This window comes from Danio rerio, chromosome 3, assembly GCF_052040795.2.
Source record: "Danio rerio strain M-AB ecotype USA chromosome 3, GRCz13ab, whole genome shotgun sequence".
Lineage (NCBI taxonomy): Eukaryota > Metazoa > Chordata > Actinopteri > Cypriniformes > Danionidae > Danio > Danio rerio.
In genome coordinates this window covers 7726162-7747500 of record NC_141023.1, presented here as the reverse complement: position 1 = coordinate 7747500, position 21339 = coordinate 7726162, and the positions used below count along the sequence as shown (strand labels likewise).

Sequence of the window (21339 nt, the reverse complement as noted above, 5' to 3'; positions counted from 1 at the left end):
GGTAGGGAAATGCAAAATACAGTTTGTACAGTATGAAAACAATGGAAACCTATGGAAGATCTCCAGAATACACTAAAACCAATTTGTGTGTTTATGTTCACAGTGACGGGTTTTCCGTATCCCGCAGCAGGAGCGACGGTGGCCTACAGAGGGGCTCATCTGAGGGGAAGGGGTCGTGCTGTTTATAACACCTTCCGGACGGCTCCTCCTCCTCCACCCATCCCAGCGTACGGAGCGTAAGACATTCACAAACACACATCATGATCAGTCACAACTCAATAGAGCTCAATGCTAACTCTACAGTCTCATGTTCAGCTGCTGATAACATATATACCTGTCAACCCTGCAATCATATCGGGCCTCTCCCAAATTTTACCATTTGTCAGCACGTGTTTTAGAAAGAATTAATTTATTCCGAAATGCATCCCAATATATGGTATGCATCAACTAGTGTCATCGATTTGAAGATTAAAGTATGTAAAACATAAATGAAAAGATCCTGTGTGATGCAGATTTGTAGAATCGAGTTTATTTCTATTGTCTATGTTTACCTTTGTGGATTTTTAGTATTGAGTGAAGTAATTATATTTCTTATTGAGTAACTTAGTACATTTTTTAGAAATGTAATTTTATTGGTGTAATTACTGTTATTGGGAACTAACGGCAGTAACAAGTAATTGAATAAATTACTGTTTTCCCTTTTTACAATGCCATTACCATTACTGACAATAAGTTTGTGGCATTATATCATTTATATATAATTGAGCTCAATGATGTGGTTTTCATTTGACTGCCTTTTCTGGTGAGTGTGTGAGCATATAACTGATAATGATTGCTGTGTAAGGTGTGTAGGGGTGGGACAACCACATATCTGATGATAATTGCTGTGTAAGGTGTGTAGGGGTGGGACAACCACATATCTGATGCTGATTGCTGTGTGATGTGTGTAGGGGTGGGACATCCACATAACCTAAAATGATTGGCATGTTAGGTGTGTAGGGGTGGGACAACCACATATATAATGATGATTAGCTAAAACACAGGTGACTATTTATAAAGAGGTAAATGGAACCTCCATATTAAAGCAACTAAAACTAGTTTAGTATTGTTTTGATATGTGGAAATAATCAATAGTAGCAAAACAAATCAACCATATTAGTATATTTTGACCATGTACTTAACATTTGGATTTCCATATCATCTTCTTGCCATATCTTTTGCATTGTATGCATGAAATTTTTATTCTTTTATTCTCATATATAGCTTAGTCTGCATTGTAAAAGTGTTATTTACATAAAAATGAATTTAATTGAATGTATAAAGCTGCTTTGAAACGATCTCTACAGTTTAAAGCATCTCAGAATGTGACTTTCCTGTCCAATCTCATCTTCATTTGTAACCAGATATTGATCTGTTCAGTATTAATTACTCAAGATGCCATGTAATTAATTGAATTAAACCACTGACAGCTCTATTTGGACACGCAGCATGTTTCGTCCGTCTCCTTCACACTGATATATTGCCTCGTCCTCCTGATGCTGCAGTTTACGTGCTCGTTTCCAGTGTTCGAATCACTGGACTATCAGTGGGGTCAGCTTTTTTCCCCCAGTAGTTTGTATAATACATATGCATGCTGTAGTGAATCGAATTCAGATATTTGATTCGATTACTGCTCATTGGTAGGGCCAGACAGAATCTGCGGACAATGTTTGCTACCTCTACAGAGAATTTAGTAAACACTTTATCTTAACTCTTGATCCCCTCAAAACTCCCCCATGTAATTTGCACCCTTCTCCAGTGTGTTTGGTGCTAATCGTACTGTGTTTTTCCTCTCCCTCTCTCTTTGTCTGTCTGAATATAGTGTGGTGTATCAGGACGGCTTCTACGGCACAGAGATCTACGTAAGTAACTCTGTTTCTTGTGGGATGGCAGAGGAGTGTAATTCCAGTCTTCTTCTCTGGCGTCGATTAACCAATGCCAGACTCGTGCCAGAGAAACCCGAGCGCTCAACTCGAGATTCCCTCCAGTCACCACAAACTCAGAGTTTTGGCAAAGTCCTCAGACTGCAGCACACGCTCACGCAGTAATGCCTTCATAACCTTCCTGCATTTGGCAGATGCTGGAGTCTAAAATGGCTTGCAGTGCATGATTTATAAGCCCAAGCATTCGTTTAGAGTCGAGTGGGGGAGTTTAGTGTCTGTAGCGCAGGATTACAGGCCTCATAATCCCAGATGAACACAATTAGAATAGAATTAGCTAAAGTAAATATGGAGGAGAGAGTTTTAGCTTTGCTTGTTTTAAATATCAAGGGTCTGTGTAGGGAAATAGAACATGAGTTGAGAAAAGAGATTGAAAAATAAATAAATAAATCGGTTATTAAATAAATAAATAAAAAACATGATGTATAATACTAATAATAATAATAATAATAATAATAATAATAATAATAATTCATTAATTTATTCATTTATTTTTATTTGGCTTAATCCCTTATTTGTCAGGGATTGCCATTGCGAAATGAACTGTGAAGTATTCCAGCATTTGTTTAACACATCGGATGCTCTTCCAGCTGCAAACCAGTACTAGGAAACACCCATACACACTCATACACATACTCTATGGTCAATTTAGTTTATTCAGTTTATCTATAGTGCATGTGTTTGGACTGTGGGGGAAACCGGAGCACCTGGAGGAAACCTACGCCAACATGGGGAAAACATGCAAACTCCACACTAAAATGCCAACTGGCCCAGCAGGGACTCTGTTACTCTGTAACTGCTGTTAGGCGACAATGCTTACCACTGATCGCCGCCCCAGTAATAATAATAATAATGAATTAGAAAAATGGAATGAAAAATAATGGTCGATTTACATTTATTAAAAATTTGAAAAAAAATTTAAAGAAAAATGTAATTAAAGTAAATGAATATAATATTTAAATTTGAAGTAATGGTAATATGATTGGGTTGACAATGAAATAGCTGAGTGTAAAGGCTGATTTATACTTCTGCGTCAAACGCCGGCGTATGCTACGGCGCTGACGCATAGCCCTTCGCCGTGGCCGTCGGCGTGGCTGACGTGCACCTCTCAAAAAATGTAACTACACGTCGCAACAACGTGTAGCGCAAGCTCTGTGATTGGTCGGCTTGGTAGTACTGAAGAGTCTGGGCGGGATTGAGAGCCGCGCGAATGGCGCGAGCGATTGTTTACAAGTGTGGAGTCCTGTGAAGAAGCTCCGGATGGAAAGATTTGTTCTGTGTTTACCTCATGGCTAAAGTTGTTGCACGTCCGCCGGTTCCTGCCTCAAAATGAGCGCTTTTGAGTCACTTGTACAGCCAGGAAGTGTTCAGAAAAGCAAAACAGAAGCGAAGAAACTCGACACAGAGGAACATTTACACCTCACTGCCAACTAGCGTTTCGGAAGTGTTAATGCAGACCAACAGAGACAGCGCGCAGAAGTATAAATGCACAGCTGCGCGCGTTGCCTGCGCCGTGAGTTACGCTGGTCACTTGACGCAGAAGTATAAACCAGGCTTAATGCAGGTTTATTAGCGAGGTCAGGCCAGCAATGGTCAACACAGGGGCAAACAGATGTATACAGGCAGTCCGGAATAGTAGTTAATAGGCAGGCAGATGTTCAGAGGCAGCAAACAGGATAACAAATAAACAAGGCAAAGATCAAAAACACGGTAAAGCAAGACAAAGGAAACACGTTGTAATGTCACTAGAACAGATAACAAGACTCTGCAACAGTGTTTGTGTTTGAGCAGTACTTATAGTCCATGAATCAGTTCTTGAGCAGCTTCAGCTGTGCGAGTGTAATCAGTCAGGATCTAGAACATGTGTGTGAACAGAGTGCATGTATGGAGTTGTAGTCCATGAAATAGTGGATTTGTAGTCCGTTAGCGCTTGTGAGTGTTTTCCAGCGATCTATGGTGGCACTTTAGATCGCTGGTGATCGTGACAGCTAAAACTGCGAGGGAAAAAACTCAATTCTGCCCCAAAGAATTATTAAAATAAAGAAACAATTGTGGAAAAAAATAGATTTAAGTTTTTAATAAAATTAAGAAATTCAGTAGGTGACACTTTAATATGGCCACTAACGCCACACCGTGTATCGCCGCCGCTCTAAAGGAGTAAGAACGTGTTTTTTGTAAGAACGCCAGGTGGCACAAAGGAACGGCATGTGAACGGACAGAAATAGCTTATACATTAGCTGTAAATACTCTGCTACTTGTGAATAAAAATGAACAATGGAACAAAGCATTATTATTCCTTCATTAATCATTAAAAAGACAACTAGGTTACATTATTTAAAGGCATTGGTTACGACATTGATAGGATTAAACTTATGATTCCCTTTTAATTTTAAGATATTTTCTTTAAAATCTAAATGTATATTTTCCTGCCATTGTTGCTATTAGCAGCTGTGAAGCATTAATTAAATCTTTATTTTCTAAGGAGCTGAACAAATCATCGTGGCACAGTTGGACAGGCACAAACAAAAATATCATTTGTATATTCTTTCCCTGGAAAAAAATATATTTTTAAACTAATTTAGTTTGCTATCATTTGTTTCTTGATTCGAATGTATTTTTCATTGGTCAGTTACCTACTATATATTTAAGTATATTCTTGTCAGAAATGTACTTATAATAATTAAATGCAAAAAAAATATTCATTTAGAGATCGCCATTGCAGTTTGGGCTCGGCTTTTAAACGCTACGCCAACCAGCGATTGGTGGCGCAAACCCAGCGTCAGCGGCCAACGTCATCAGCACGAAATGCGGATCCTCCAATGCTGTTCGTAAATGTAACACATGCATGAAACGACACACCCACATACAAACAAACGCACACACTTATCCAAAATACATTCTGCAAGCGAACGTTACTTAAAGATATTTGCGTATTGCTCTACATCTTATGTGTATTAAGCAGTGTGTAAGCGAGGCGCAACTCTGCGCTGGATTTTAGACCGGGTTTGTTTTGGTCTACTGAAAAATCAATTATAGTTTCTCAAAATAGCAACGCGCCTCAGAACGCCTTCCTTTTTAGACCAGAATGCCTATGGGCGCACATATGAGCGCAAATGCATTTGCTATTTAAACAGCGTGGCACAACGCCTCAAAACCACTCTTGCGCCAAGCTGAAACTAGCAAATAACAATTGTGTTGCGCCTTGCGTCACTTTGCGCCGAGTCTATGATAGGGCTTATTATGTTTATGTGTTGAAAAAATCTCCTCTACGTTGAACAGAAATTGAGGAAAAAAAATATACAGGGGGGCTAATAATTCAGGAGGGCTAATCATTCTGACTTCAACTGTATGTGTGTGTGTTGGTGGTCCCGCTGGCCGTGGCCCCTCAGTAGTGAGTGTTTTGTGGTTGTTCTCGCTGCTCCTCCAAAGAGTCACTGATAAGGTGAAGCGGCTCCAGATAAACGGATTCATCTTCCCTCCGGCATTGACACACTCACACACACACACACACGCACACACATCTGTAAGGCGACTCACATCTGTCTCACACTGATAATGACACACTGACCCTCAGTGACCCTGCATATACACACACACGCACACACATGCTTCTCCCTCTTTTTCTCTTCTCTCAGCTCGTCTGCTCATTCTTTTATATTTTTATCCTGGAAAACTGCAGATATGCTTTTCATTTTCTAAATCTTCTTTTCAGTTTGTCATTGGATTGATTTTATTCAAATGTGAGTCTGACTTGGAGAAATCCTGATAGAGCAGAGAGCGAGTGTTTGCAGAATGATTACATTTCTCCTCTTTTTAAGCTTTTCCCTTTCTTGTTTTATTTTATTTGCTACTTATTGTTCACTCAACTGTTCTAATAGTTATATATTTGTAGTTTTTCTTTCACTTCATCTTATCTCTTCTTGTTTTTTCTGTTTGTTTCTATATTTTCCTATATTTAAATTTTCAGTTTTCATTTTCATTTTATTTTTATTTTCTAACAATTTTTCCTTATTTACTTATTTTTTCAATTTCTTCCTTATTGCTTCATTCATAGATACAAAACCATAGAAAACTTTTGAAATTGAAATAGGTCACTTATTTTGCTTGGTGGATTACTTATGAATTGTAATCTGTTTCTAATTACAAATTAAATGACAACATTTGTAGTCAGCAGTGTAAAACTCCATCTTAGATTACACAATTTTGATAATGTAGTTGGATTACTTTTGGATTACTCTTAGATTATTTTTGTGCTAACCCTGTATTATTTTGACAGATAAATACTGTATGTTAGATTAAAAATGTATGTAATGTAATTGCTAATTACTTTTTGATTACCTATAGATTACTTTTGTGTGCTATGTATTATTTTAAATACATTATTTTAGTCAACAGTATAACTGTGTCTTACATTACACATTTATAGTAATGTAATCAGATTACACTTAGATTACTTTTGTGCTAGCCTTGTATTATTTTGACAGATAAATACTGTATGTTAGATTAGAAATGTATGTTAATGTAATTGGATTACTTTTGGATTACCTTAAGATTACTTTTGTGCTTACTATTAATTATTCTAACAAGGTATTTGTAGTCAATGGTATAATACTGTATTTTAGATGACCCATTCTTGATAATGTAGTTGGATTACTTTTGGATTACATTTAGATTACTTTTGTGCTAACACTGTATTATTTTGACAGATATATACTGTATGTTAAATTAAAAATTTATGGTAAAATAATTGGATTACCCTTGGATTACCTTTGCATTTTTTTTTTTTTGTGCTTACTGTGTATTATTCTAACATACAGTATTTATAGCCAACAGTATAATACTGTATCTTAGATGACTCATTCATGATAATGTAATTGGATTACTTTTGGATTACATGTAGATTACTTTTGTGCTAACCCTGTATAATTTTGACAGACATAATATTCGTAGTCAGCTGAAAAATACTGTCTCCTAGATAACACATGTATGGTAATGTAATCAGATTACATTTAGATTATCGTTACTTTTTGCTAACCCTATGTTATTTTGACAGACATAATATTTGTAGTCAACAGTATAACACTATATCTTAGATTACACATTTATAGTAATGTAATCAGATTATACTTATAGATTACTTTTGTGCTAACACTGTATTATTTTGTCAGATAAACACTGTATGTTAGATTAGAAATTTATGGTAATGTAATTGCTAATTACTTTTTGATTACCTTTAGATTACTTTTGTGCTAACTGTGTATTATTTTATACATTATTTATAGTCAACGGTATAAAGTGTGACAGACAGCTGGAAGTATCACAGACCACATGTGCACATTTGCAGGTTATTTAAAATAAAAGTATTTAGATGACGCTCTGTGGTGCAGCAGTAATATGAACAGTGTCCTGAGTCGTGGCTGGGCACAGTGAAAAGACGCCGACTTGCGGCGCCGGTGTGTATATCCTGATAAAAACCTATATTTAGAATTGTAAAATGCATGGCGCTGCGTTGAGCATCGCGGCATGTCGCCAAGTGGCGCTTCTGGTGTGCAACCCCCTAAATACTGTATCTTACATGACTCATTCATATTAATGTAATTGGATTACTTTTGTGCTAACCCTAAGTTATTTTGACAGACATAATATTTGTAGTCAGCGGTAAAATACTGTATCGTAAATAACACATTTATGGTAATGTAATCAGATTACTTTTATATTACCGTTAGATTACATTTACCTGCTCTGTATTATAATATAATATTTGTAGTTAACAGTATAATACTGTATCTTGACTCATTCATTATAATGTAATTAGATTACCTTTGGATTACTTTTGTGCTAACCCTGTATTATTTTTTTACCTTTACATAGCTTCTCTTTTCATTTTCATATTTTTTCTTCCTTTTTTCATATTTACAAAATTTATTTTCTATTGTTTATATTTGGTTGCCATTTCCTTTTGATTTACACATGTATTTCTTTTCTATTTCATTTTCTTACTTTTTTATTTTATTTTCCCATCTGTCTTTTTTTTTCTTGTTGTTGATTTTTCCATTTATTTATTTATTTTTTTTCACAGTGGTTTTATACCTTTTTTCTTTTTGTTTTCCTTTTTCTTTTACTTTCACTTTCATTTTCTCTCTTTTTAATTTATTTTTTCTTCCTTCATTTCTTCTTCTTCCTCTTCCTCTTCTTCTTCTTCTTCTTCTTCTTCTTCTTCTTCAGTGGTGTGGTGGTCTGTTATATATTTAGCATGGTCTTTCTCTCTATGTCCTGATAAAGGCATGTTCAGAGTATTGGGCCGGAGGTGCTGACAGTCTGATTTATTGCCGAGTGTGTTCACAGGCAGGGCGTCCAATCAGCACAGTCCCGCAGGAAGTTCACCATGCCTGCTCCTCCTCACTTCCTGTCCCCACGGGAGGGTCATGTGACCTCGCAATCCTCCACTAAACCCCTAACCTGATTTCACTCAATTCTACTCATCCCATAATGTTAGAGAGGCTTCATTCATAGATACAAACTGCTGAAAACTTTTGAAATCAAAATAGGTCACTTATATTTCTCGGTGGATTACCTGTGAATTGTAATTGGTTACTAATCACAAATTACATGACAATATTTGTAGTCAATCTTATCATAGATTACACATTTATAATACTATTATCAGATTACTTTTGGATTACATTTAGATTACTTTTGTGCTAACCCTGTATTATTTTGTCATATAAATATGTTATTTTTAAATTATAAATTTATGGTAATGTAATTGGATTACTTTTGGATTACCTTTAGATTACTTTTGTGCTAACTATGTATTATTTTAACATACAATATTTGTAGTCACAGTACAATTCTGTATATTAGATTACTAATTTATGGTAATGTAATCTGATTACTTTTGGTTTTAATTTAGATTACTTTTGTGCTATAACTGTTTTTAACAGATACAATATTTGTAGTGTAATATCTTAGATTACAACTGTATAGTACTGTAATCTTATTACTTTTGAACAACTTTTAGATTACCTTTGTGCTAATCCTGTATTATTTTGACAAACAAAATATATGTAGTCTGCAGTATAATACTATATCTTAGATAACAAATTTATAGTAATGTAATCAGATTTCTTTTGGATTACTTTTAGATTAGTTTTGTGCTAACCCTATATTACTTAGACAGACACAATATTTGTAGTCAACAGTATAATACTGTATCTTAGATTGCTAATTCATGGTAATGTAATTGGATTAATTTCAGATTTATTTTGGATTACTTTTGTGCTAACCCTGTGTTATTTTGACAGACGCAATATTTGTAGTCAACAGTATAATACTGTATCTTAAATTAGTAATTTATTTTATGGTAATCGGATTGCTTTTGGGTTAATTTTAGATTACTTTTGTACTATAACTACGTATTATTTTGAAATGCAATATTTGAAGTCAGCAATATAATACTTTATCTTAGATTACACATTTATGGTAATGTAATCTGATTGTTTTTGAATTGCTTTTAGATTTCCTTTGTGCTAACCCTGTATTATTTTGACAGACAAAATTATTGTAGTTGGCAGTATAATACTATATCTTGGATAACACATTTATAGTAATGTAATAAGATTTCTTTTGGATTACTTTTAGATTACTTTTGTGCTAACCCTATATTACTTGGACAGACACAATATTTGTAGTCAACCGTATATTACTGTATCTTAGATTTCTAATTTGTGGTAATGTAACCGGATTACTTTTGGGTTTATTTTAGATTACTTTTGTGCTATAACTATTTTGACAGATACCATATTTGTAGTCAGCAGTATAATACTCTAGTTTACACATTTATGGCAATGTAATCCGATTACTTTTGAATTACTTTTAAATTACTTTTGACTAACCCTGTATTATTTTGACAGACAAAATATTTCTAGTGAGCAGTATCATACTATATATTAGACAACACATTTATGGTAATGTAATCAGATTACTTTTGGATTACCTTTACATGACTTTTGTGCTAACCCTGTATTATTTTGACAGATACAAAATTTGTAGTCAACAGTATAATACTTTATCTTAGATTACTAATTTATGGTAATGTAATCGGATTACTTTTGGATTTGTTTTAGATTACTTTTGTGCTATATCTGTATTATTTTGAAATACAGGGCCCTATCATACACCTGGCGTAATGTGGCGCAAGACGCAACACAATTGCTATTTGCTACTTTCAGCTCAGCGCAAGGGTCATTTTGAGGCATTGCGCCACACTGTTTAAATAGCAAATGCATATGCAATCACATGAGCGCCCATAGGCATTCTGGTCTGTTTTGGTGCGTTGCTATTTTGAGAAACTGTAAATAGTCTGTTCTTTAGACCAGAACAAAGTCGGTCTATTGTCTGGCGCAAAGTGCGCCTGGCTTACACAATACACACAAGATGTAGAGCAATACGCAAATATCTTTACATATGAAATATATTAAGGATATATATAATAAGGATATATATATATATATATATATATATATATATATATATATATATATATATATATATATATATATATATATATAAATATATATATATATATATATATATATATATATATATATATATATATATATATATATATATATATGTATATATATATATATTTTTTTTTAAATATATTAAGGATATATATATATATATATATATATATATATATATATATATATATATATATATATATATATATATATATATATAAATATAAATATGTATATATATATATATATTTATATATATATAAATATGTATATATATATATATATATATATATATATATATATATATATATATATATATATATATATATATATATATATATAGGATATAAATATAAATGATTAAAATATTACAAAGCATATTAATTTCTAGCCTACTTGAATTTAAAAACCACTGCCTTCATACTTTCTTCATCTCGTGAGGCTTTTTCAATTGATTCAATTTGCTTTAGTATAATGTTATTATTATTAGCAGTATTACTTATTATATCCATATTTATATTTGTTTTATTAAAAACAACCTTAGATTTGTCCACCTGTCAAGTTTTAGACCATATGGGGCATTACAGGTGTATTTGGAAATAACTCAGTATTTTGACCACACTTCATTATTATTGTTCATTTATTCGTTTGCTGGAAATTAGAACTGAATTTAGAAATAGTTTTGAAACAAATATTTCCGCTTAACAAACAAAATTAATTATTTATAGGCTAATTGATGTCTGTGCGTAAAGGTTTCCCTATCCACGAGAGCAAAAGTAAACTATTTACGTCCTGTAAATAGCAAATGCGCTTATAGCGCGATGCAGCTGGCTCTTAAAGGTGATGGGAGATGAGACTCTGATTGGTTTATTCTCAAAACACACCTATAACTCATCAAGAAAATAAACTCAATCCTTTTAGACCATGCGCCACGGCGCAAAGCGGATTTTACCGTCATTAAATTTGCAAATATGGATTCTGACACGCCCTGAAAGCATTTGCGCCTTGCGCTTTTGCGTTTTGCGCATGTACCGTCAAAATAGAGCCCACAGTATTTGTAGTCAGCAGTATAATACTTTATCTTAGATTACACATCTATGGTAATGTAATCTGATTACTTTTTGATTACCATTAGATTACTTTTTACAGACCGCGTATTATTTTAACAGATATAATATTTGTAGTCAACAGTATAATACTGTATCGTATATTACACATTTATGGTAGAGTGATCTGATTACTTTTGGATTACCTTCAGATTGCTTTTGTGCTAATCTTATATTATTGTGACAGATACAATAGTTGTTGTCAGCACTATAATACTCTATTTTAGATTACACATTTATAATAATGTACCTTTAAATTACTTTCGAGCTAATCCCATATTATTTTGACAGATACAAAAAGAAAAAAAAAAGGTGGTGGAGGATCATCAATATAACAATTTAATTCTCTCTCTCTCTCTCTCTCTCTCTCTCTCTCTCTCTCTCTATTTTCCCTCTATTTTCCCTCCTTGTTTACATTCCTGCATCATTTCAGAAACACACAAACCTGTGCTAACTTTAACTTTCTGTGTTAATTAGTGATGCAGCAAGTACAATATCAATGCAAACCTTCCGCACACGAAAGCCCATAACTCTGTGTGTGTACAACGCCTCCTGGTGGCAGTCCCACACCTTCATTGGTGTTGTGTGTGTTTGTCTGGCCAGAGAATGTAAAGCTGTTCTACTTCTGACGCTCTGATTAATGTGTGTTATTAGCGATCTGCCTACAGACAAATGAGCTGCACTCTACCTCACCGTCTCTCCTGATTATGATACAAGCGGCAAATCAGCAGAATCTGCTCGCTTTTCAACTAGAACCACGACTGATGCCTTTCAATCGCTGTAAAAACTGCATCTGAAGGCATCATGTGCTCACATTTGAGGTTGCGTCTTTAACCGTATTTAACTGCCTCTTACCTGCACAGCCGAGATGTGCAAATAATTGTCAGACTAATCTTTATTGGTTGAAGAGGAATAGTTCATTGAGCCTTTAGAAACATATGCATATGCTTTATTTTGTTCATGCTGCACATATAAATATGGAGAAGAAACGCATTCCACTACCCCACTTTTACACTGTAAAAAATTTGAGGATCTACACAATTTGTGTTGGGACAACATGAAGGATTTAAGTTAAATTGTTAATTTCTTACAAATTTAAGTGGATAGATGGACAAGAATTACATCTTTTAATTAACAGTTTTAGTGTTGAAATGACCTAATCGACATTACTTAATCAAATCTGATTTGAACATCATTATATTTTAAATCAAACAAACAAGTAAACCAAATTGCTTAAGTCCAGTGAGTGTTTATGCTGGCATATGCAACACAAACTCAAGTCAACTTTTCTGGTGTGGTCAGTTTGCTCAGTAGCTTACCTTGTTGCTGCAAACTACTCTGGTTTAGCTACTGAAAAAAAACAGCTTAAACCAGCCTAGGCTGGTTGGCTGGTTTTAGCTGGTCAACCAGCCGTGTTTTAGAGGGGTTTTGGCCACTTCAAGGCTGGTTTCCAGCCATTTCCAGCCTGGTCTTGGCTGGTCAGGCTGGAAAATGACCAGCTTGACCAGCCTGGTTTAAGCTGGACAAAGCTGGTTTTGACTGGGCTCCCAGCCTGGCTAGGCTGTTCAGGCTGGTTTCAGCTGGTCATCTCCCAGCCTGAGCAGCTAATACCAGGCTGGAAATGGCTGGAAACCAGCCTTGAAGTGGCCAAAACCCCTCTAAAACCAGCCTGGTTGACCAGATAAAACCAGCCAACCAGCCTAGGCTGGTTTAAGCTGTTTTTTTCCAATAGCTAAACCAGAGTAGTTTGCAGCAACAAGGTAAGCTACTGTAGGTAACCTTTTTTTTCAGCAGGGTCGAGTACAAGTAAAGCATACTTTAATAAAAGAGAAATCAAGGTACAACTGTACTATCACATTGGACTTTTATCTTACGTTTGCTTTTTAAAACACTATCCGCTTGTTAAGTGTGACGTCATGCGAATCCGCTTCCTAGTATGTGTATATATATATATATATATATATATATATATATATATATATATATATATATATATATATATATATATATACACACACACACACATACACATGCCTAAAATCTGATGGCCAAAAGGTGATTAATGTTTTTATGATTTTATATAAAATTCACTTTACTGTGTAATAGGACTAAAAAGTGGTTATAAACTAATATTTTCTCAATTAAAATGAGAGACGGCTTGGACCCAGAAACAGTATTCCATACGTCACTGATACGTCATGACTTAACAAGCAGATTGGTTGGGTTTAGGTCAGTGGATCTTCTCCTGCATATGAATAAACAGGACGTGTGTCAGAAATGTATTACAAAATGCACCCTAAGTAACGTAATTTATATTCACTAAAATGTAGACAGCACCCTCTAGTGGGTTTGTCATCTGAAACGTGCAACAAAACGTTCCCAGAGCAGTTTTACATTTTGTCGACATGTAAGCTGAGCCACATACTACCAATGAGAAATGTTCAAGAAAAACAAAGCAAGTTTATTTATATAGCACACTTCACAAAGGTTATTTAAAGTGCTTTACATAAAAACTAAAGTAGTTGAATAATATTATCGATGAAAATAATACTAATAATATAAAAATTTTAATATTATTAATCACAAATCTAAAAATCTGTAAAAATTGCACAGCAAATCTGCAGTATTATTTTTTCCCTTTGCTACAGATCATGTAACTGTGTTTAACCTGTGCTTGAGTGATGTTTGTCTGTTGTTGTGTTGACGTTTCGGTGTTTGGTGTGTTTTCAGGGTGGATATGCGGCGTACAGATATACTCAGCCTGCGACAGCTACAGCGTACAGCGACAGGTACAGCTTCATACACACAAGGAAAATCACATTTCAACAATGGTCACCAAACAGAAACGTGATCAACCAGAGCACAAATCCATCATATTATCTGTTTCAGCTCTCAACTAAACAACAAGAAGAGGAAATGCAATAAAAGCTTTTAGTTGTTGGGATAATTAGGATAAAGTGTTATTGTGTCAGATGAGTGCATCTTTTTACTAATATTAATAATTATAATCAATTAGCTTGAATTAACGGTACATTTCTTAATAACAAAATGTGAATAACTGGATATTCACCTACCTAACTTAAAATAGTAATAGTTCTTGACCCCAGTGAGCTACAAACAAAAACTAGTTAAGAAAATATGTCTTAAAAGCCAAGTGTCTTGTGAGTTCACATTTCAAATCTGATGAAGATAGCTTCCAAAATTAAATAAATAATGAATCAATTCAACAGTTTAATATTTGTATGCATTATTTTGTAATGAAACATTTTAGAAGTGAAGCAGGTTTATTTTAAATTCTTATTTTTCTTCTGCTGCATTTGTTTGTTTATTTTTGCTTGATTATATAATTGAGATTTTATTCTGTTTTCATTTTAAAATTTCTAAGTTTTAATAATCATGTGATATACTATCAGTAAAACTACAGGTTGTAATTTTCTACAGGTTGTTTACATTAAATATGTCTGTTTTTTATTAAATGATATTAGTAACAGTTAATTGTTAGTAACATGGTTATATCAGTACATCTGGTAATTCATATATTAGTAAAATGTTGACTAATGTACATCTGGACCTTGGCTTTAACTGTATCTTGGATTACACACTTACAATAACGTAATCTGATTCCCTCAGATTACCTTTGGGTTACTTTTGTGCTAACCTAGTATTATTTTGATCGATACAATATTTTTCCAACAGTATAATATTATATCTTAGATTACACATGTATGGTAATGTAATAAGATTACTTTTGGATTACTTTTAGATAAATTTTGTGCTAACCTTGTATTATTTTGACAGATACAATGTTTTTTTTTTTCAGGAGTAAAATACTGTACCTTAGATTACACATGTATGGTAATGTAATCAAATTACTTTGGATTACTTTTAGATTACTTTTGTGCTAACCTTGTATTATTTTGACCGATACAATAGATTTTCAGCAGTATTATACTGTATCTTAGATTACACATGTATGGTAATGTAATCAAATTACTTTTGGATTACTTTTAGATTACTTTTCTGCTAACCTTGTAATATTTTGACCGATACAATAGTTTTTTCAGCAGTATAATACTGCATCTTAGATTACACTAGTATGATGATGTAATAAGATTACTTTTGGATTACTTTTAAATTACTTTTGTGCTAACCTTGTATTATTTTGACCGATACAATAGTTTTTTTTCAGCAGTATAATACTGTATCTTAAATTGCACATGTATGGTAATGTAATTAGATTACTTTTGGATTACCATTACATTACTTATGTGCTAACCTTGTATTATTTTGACAGATACAATAGTTTTTTTCAGCAGTATAATACTGTATCTCAGATTACACATGTATGATAACGTAATCAGATTACTTTTTGATTACTTTTAGATTACTTTTGTGCTAACCTTGTATTATTTTGACAGATACAATAGTTTTTTCAGCAGTGTAATACTGTATCTTAGATTACACAAGTATGGTAATGTAATTAGATTACTTTTGGATTACCATTAGATTACTTTTGTGCTAACCTTGTATTATTTTGACAGATACAATAGTTTTTTCAGCAGTATAATACTGTATCTCAGATTACACATGTATGATAACGTAATCAGATTACTTTTTGATTACTTTTAGATTACTTTTGTGCTAATCCTGTAATATTTTGACTGCTGCAATATTTGTAATCAGCAGTATATTACTGTATATTAGACAAGTCTAAGGAATAAAGAGGAAATTCAACAAGACAAAATTTCAATAAAATGCGATTCTTCTTCAATACAATGCAATACATGCTGCTTTAAAAGAGTTTTTACTGTAAAACGAGACAATAATTCTGTTCTTCCTGATTAATGAAATGATGGTTTGCAGTGTGCTGAAGTCAATGTTGTGCTTTCAAAGCAGGTTTCTTGCCAGTCCAGACTGAGTCAGCATCTCCACGCACACACACACATTAAAGCGTACAGTATATATCTGTATATATCCTGCGGCCGAGGCCCAGTGTTTTCTTATCTTCTTGCCGCAGACCTTCATTTGCAAGCTGTGTGTGTTGAAGAATATTTGTAATGTATAAATGAAAGGAAATGACACGTGTTGTGCTTCCTGTTCAGGATCACAGCGTTCACTTCACCTTCACACACCTCGGTCTTGCTTTCATTATTCTCTCTTTTTATTCTCTGCTTTTATTCTGGATTTTTCTTGTTTTCCGGTATAAACATTTAAACATTAAAGCGGAAAACACAATTGTGGCCAATTCCGCATGTTTGCGACAAACTCGTTGCACATTCCACCTAATTCTCATCGCCTAGCTTAAAGTCACTTTTGTTTGCATTTTTGCACTGACTTCGCATTTAACTTCTTCGCACGAATACTTAAGTCCACATTTGGTTATTTTTGGTTCTCATTTAGCATTATAATATTCATCAGCCAATCAGAATCAAGTGTTCCCCAGCCCCTTCAGTATAAGAGTCAGTGCTTCAGTATTAATGCTGTGTATCTCCACACTGTTGTGTTGTTTTTGTTCTGCAGCTATGGAAGAGTCTATGCAACCACTGACCCTTATCACCACAGCATCGGCCCGGCAGCAGCATACAGCGTCGGCACCATGGTAAGAGAATTGTCTGTTATAGTCCCAGCATGGTGAACATGTTGAAAAGTCTGAAAGTGATCGAGCGAGGGGGGAAAGTCAGTCGGTTAATGTCTGTTTTTAGCTAGCGTTTGCAGCTAACATCAAAGATGAAGCACGTCAGACTGAGGAGAAGCTCGTCTCTTCTCCAATCGCCCAACGTTTGCTCTCGTTTTTTTTTTTTCTTCTCTAAATTAACCAGCATGCAGCAGTGTGTGCCGTGGGACAGACTCGACTAAAGCGACGGCTGATTTTCTCTGTCAGAAAGACCATAAAAACCAAAAAAAAAAAAAAAAGATTGTTATTTGACACTCCGGCATGCATGCAAATTCTCAGCGAGCAGTACGTCAGCGAAATAAACGAAACGAGAAGCGAGCAGTAAACAGTTCCCCGGTGCAGCTGCTAGCTAAAAGCTTTCATTAATTAAGACGCTTTGGTTGAAACTCTCTTTATTGACTTAATTAAGAACTGTGCCTTTAATTCCTGCTTCCCTGCAAATTTCCTTCCTTGTTTCTTCCTCAGCTGACTGAAAAATGAGCCTGAAAGCCAGTCAGTGGCTCTGAAATGAACAAAAAAGGGTGTGGGTGCTTGACAAGGACAGCAAGAAATAAAATAAATTACAAATTAAAAGCCCTTTAAAAGTTTTTTCAAAGTTAGTTAAGGTAAAGGTACTGCTGCTGTCATCCCAACTTTTTGAACACAGACATGAAAATAACATGTTTAAATTCAATGAATGTCAATCTTCAATGCTTTGGTGCAAAGCCTGGTCACATTTTAGCAGCATTAGACGTCAGATTGAAGCGAAAAAAGTTATTGTTATGAAAAGAAAAGTCTATACATTAATATGATACATGTTCTAGCCTAATACTGACAGAAAATCAAAGCTGAATTTCTGAACAAAATATATTACACATTTGAAGTTGATATCTGAAAAAAATATCTTTTCAGTAAGATTTTGTTTGGCCGCAGTACCAAACATCACCACCAGATCACATCAAGTTAACATTGATGACCATACAAGGTCGTCCCCTATGTTTTGAGGAATATTAACAGTATTTTTTTCATGCTTTTGACAATATTTGTAAAGTAAACATACAATTGTAAAGTAGTACTGGCAGTTTGGTGGTATTTGATTTAAATGTATCCTCTAAAACGCATCTAAAAACATCTGAACAAAATTTTGCATGTGTATTGCTGTAGCAAATTATGCTTTACTACTCTGATAAGTATCCTTGTTGCAAATTAATAAAAACCTGTTGCTCAGTAATATCTATCAAAACTCCCTCACCATATATGGAAAAATTAAAATTTTAAGCCTTCAAATTATATACAGTTATATACACATCATTGCTTTAGGTTTAGACTTCAATATTACGGTTTAAAAATGTAATTGTAAAAATGTCCTACAGGTGTTTTAATCTATTACACTTCCAACATAACATGACAAAACATAAGCTAACAAAAAATTGTGGTAAAATATGGATTCAGAAGTCTTATACCATTCCAAAAATATGTAGTTGGTAATGATTAGTCAGTGGTGGTGGGATGATGACAGTTAAAAATGGACACAGCACCTAAATAAGTCTTCTTAATGGCCTGCTTCTTTTAAATAAATTCTATTTACTTTGTTACCAGTTTATCCATCTTTGTCCAACAGTTGGATACTTTATATGCAAATCTTGTTGTCCAGTACAAATATGCTTTTACCCATGAAAAAATAAATTAATTAATAAATTAAATGTAGACCATTTCAATGTGGTGATGCCATTACCCCATGAACATCTCCTGTTTGTTGTTAAACTGTTTCCTAACTGTAACGAAAGGCAATAACTTTATGATAACTTGACATTAAAACAGCTATCATAACATTATTTATCAATATGTGGACATTTTTGGGTTCTCGGAAGCAATGAAAATTAAAAATGTAAACCAGAAAGTACATTAGGACTACTATTGCTATTGTTTACATCCCTCTAAATAGTCTATGTATTTTTAAAGTTTTGTAAGGAATAAATTAAGCTTGTTGTATGCTATTATGAATATGTGTATTATTGTTAAAAGCTCTTTTTCAATAGATGGTATGGTTTAAAATAAAATAGTAATATGAATTTTATAAAATATTCAGAATTTTAAATAAATAAAGCATGTAGTTCTAATATATTGTATTAATAATACGGCTTATTTAGAATATTATGCTTTGTAGCTTAAATTACAATTACATTGTTAGTTTATTAATGTTTATATAATATAATATAATATAACTTAATATAATATAGTATAATATAACTTAATATAATATAATTTAATATAATATAATATAATATAATATAACTTAATATAATATAATATAATATAATATAATATAATATAATATAATATAATATAATATAATATAATGTTTAAATAAAAATATAAATTCCATCGGTCTACAGAGATCTCCCAGTATTTCTCAGGATTTTCACAAACATTAACCCCGAAAAAGCCAAAGCAAATCAAACACTACTTGACTACCATGATATAAATACAGCAATATAAAATACAAAAGAGAGATCAACTTAGAATGGCACTTATCTGTTTTTTAAAATAATTTTTAAGTTTATATTTATGCTGAGAACCTTTTTCATCTCCCAGCTTATTATGCAGTCTCTGTTGCCATCATGTGGCGGAGCAATGTCACATCAATAGTCAATTTATTTGCTAAAGTCATGCTAAATTACCAACGCAATCTCACAGCAGTTCGTAACTTGATTTAGTGGGTAATTCTTCTGAATTTGTACGATCTAATTTGTACAATTTAGTAAGATATGCTCATCACCTAATGACGGTTGGGGTTAGGGGTGGAGTTGAGTACCACGCCTCCTTTTTAAAATCGTACATTTTTGTACGACTGAACTTATTAGCCACTAAACTGACAAAACATAAAAAAAACTTACGTTTCCTCGTGAGATCAGGCTGAAATTACTACAAATGTATATTACAAAAAATATATTTATATTAAAGATTACTGTAAAGTATATCAAATAATTATATTGATCAATAACATTTAACAAACAACAATATAAAGACAGGGTTTCTGCAGACATCATACTTTCAAATTTAAGACTTTTTAAGACCTTTTTGAGAACATTAAGTATTTCATTAAAGATCCTTATCACAATATCAAAAACAGGCATACACAAATAAATAAATGTATTTAAATTGAACAGTACTGAATACAGGTTAAATGCATCATTGAGCTACAGTGGCATTCGTACGTGGCATTCGTCACTCGCACTGAGTTTAATAACAGAAAGCTGATTGGCTATTGCATGTTGGTCCTATTTGTAATTGTAATTCTGCAAATTACATTAGGACTAGTGAAATAAAGAACTACAACACCACGAAAACCAAGCAACGGCAACAAAAAAGAATTGAAATGAGCGTTGGATGTAGCGATACATGGACATCAGAAAAATAAGACCTGTGGAAAAATATTTAAGACCTAGAACAGCCAATTTTAGACTTTTTAAGGCCTAAAATTTAGATTTTTAAATTTGAGACTTTTTAAGACCCGCGGAAACCCTGAACGATAAGTAAATCAGTCAAAAGAATGAAGACCAAGTTTTCAGCTAAAGTTAACCTTGCAGTTAAATGTATTTGCTCTGGAGTAAATAACAGATGACTGTGACCAAAAAATTGCCTTTCGATATAACCTAAAACAAATATCATTTTACAGTGGACTAAAATGAAGACACTAGCACTTCTCTGACGGCTACTTATTCAGAGGTATGGTGGATAAATAGGCAGTGTCTTTATAAATTAACTGCGTAGATGCAATCTAAACAACTACATCCATGACTAAAAAGTTTCATAAGTGCATTATGTTGTCTAACAGCTGCAATGTTTGTCCAACCGTGGTGAGTTTATTAATCTGCTGTCACTCTATGTGGGCGGAGTAATACACAAGGGTGAGGAGGCTGTACAAGTGCTGTTATTGCAGAATAATGCAACAACCAGACAAAAGACTGTTTTATTATATATATATATATATATATATATATATATATATATATATATATATATATATATATATATATATATATATATATATTATAGGTGGGCATATATTAAGT

At 33.4% G+C, this 21339-nt stretch overlaps 1 protein-coding gene across 48 annotated transcripts in view; it reads left to right on the top strand.

Annotated features, from left to right (window-relative positions):
• The window catches only part of rbfox3b (RNA binding fox-1 homolog 3b), a 997536-nt gene that overhangs the window by 542420 nt on the left and 433777 nt on the right, over positions 1–21339 (top strand). For 21 of the 48 annotated variants that reach the window (XM_087243780.1, XM_087243783.1, XM_087243781.1 and 18 more), the window contains 4 exons: positions 104–236; positions 1862–1901; positions 14341–14399; positions 17131–17209. The exons of 1 other annotated variant lie outside the window; for it this stretch is intronic. In XM_087243780.1, coding sequence (XP_087099906.1) covers positions 104–236; positions 1862–1901; positions 14341–14399; positions 17131–17209 — 311 coding nt within the window. Of the gene's footprint in view, positions 1–103; positions 237–1861; positions 1902–14340; positions 14536–17130; positions 17210–21339 lie in introns of those variants that run through there. 26 more of the 48 variants (XM_087243785.1, XM_087243786.1, XM_087243787.1 and 23 more) reach the window with 3 other exon arrangements.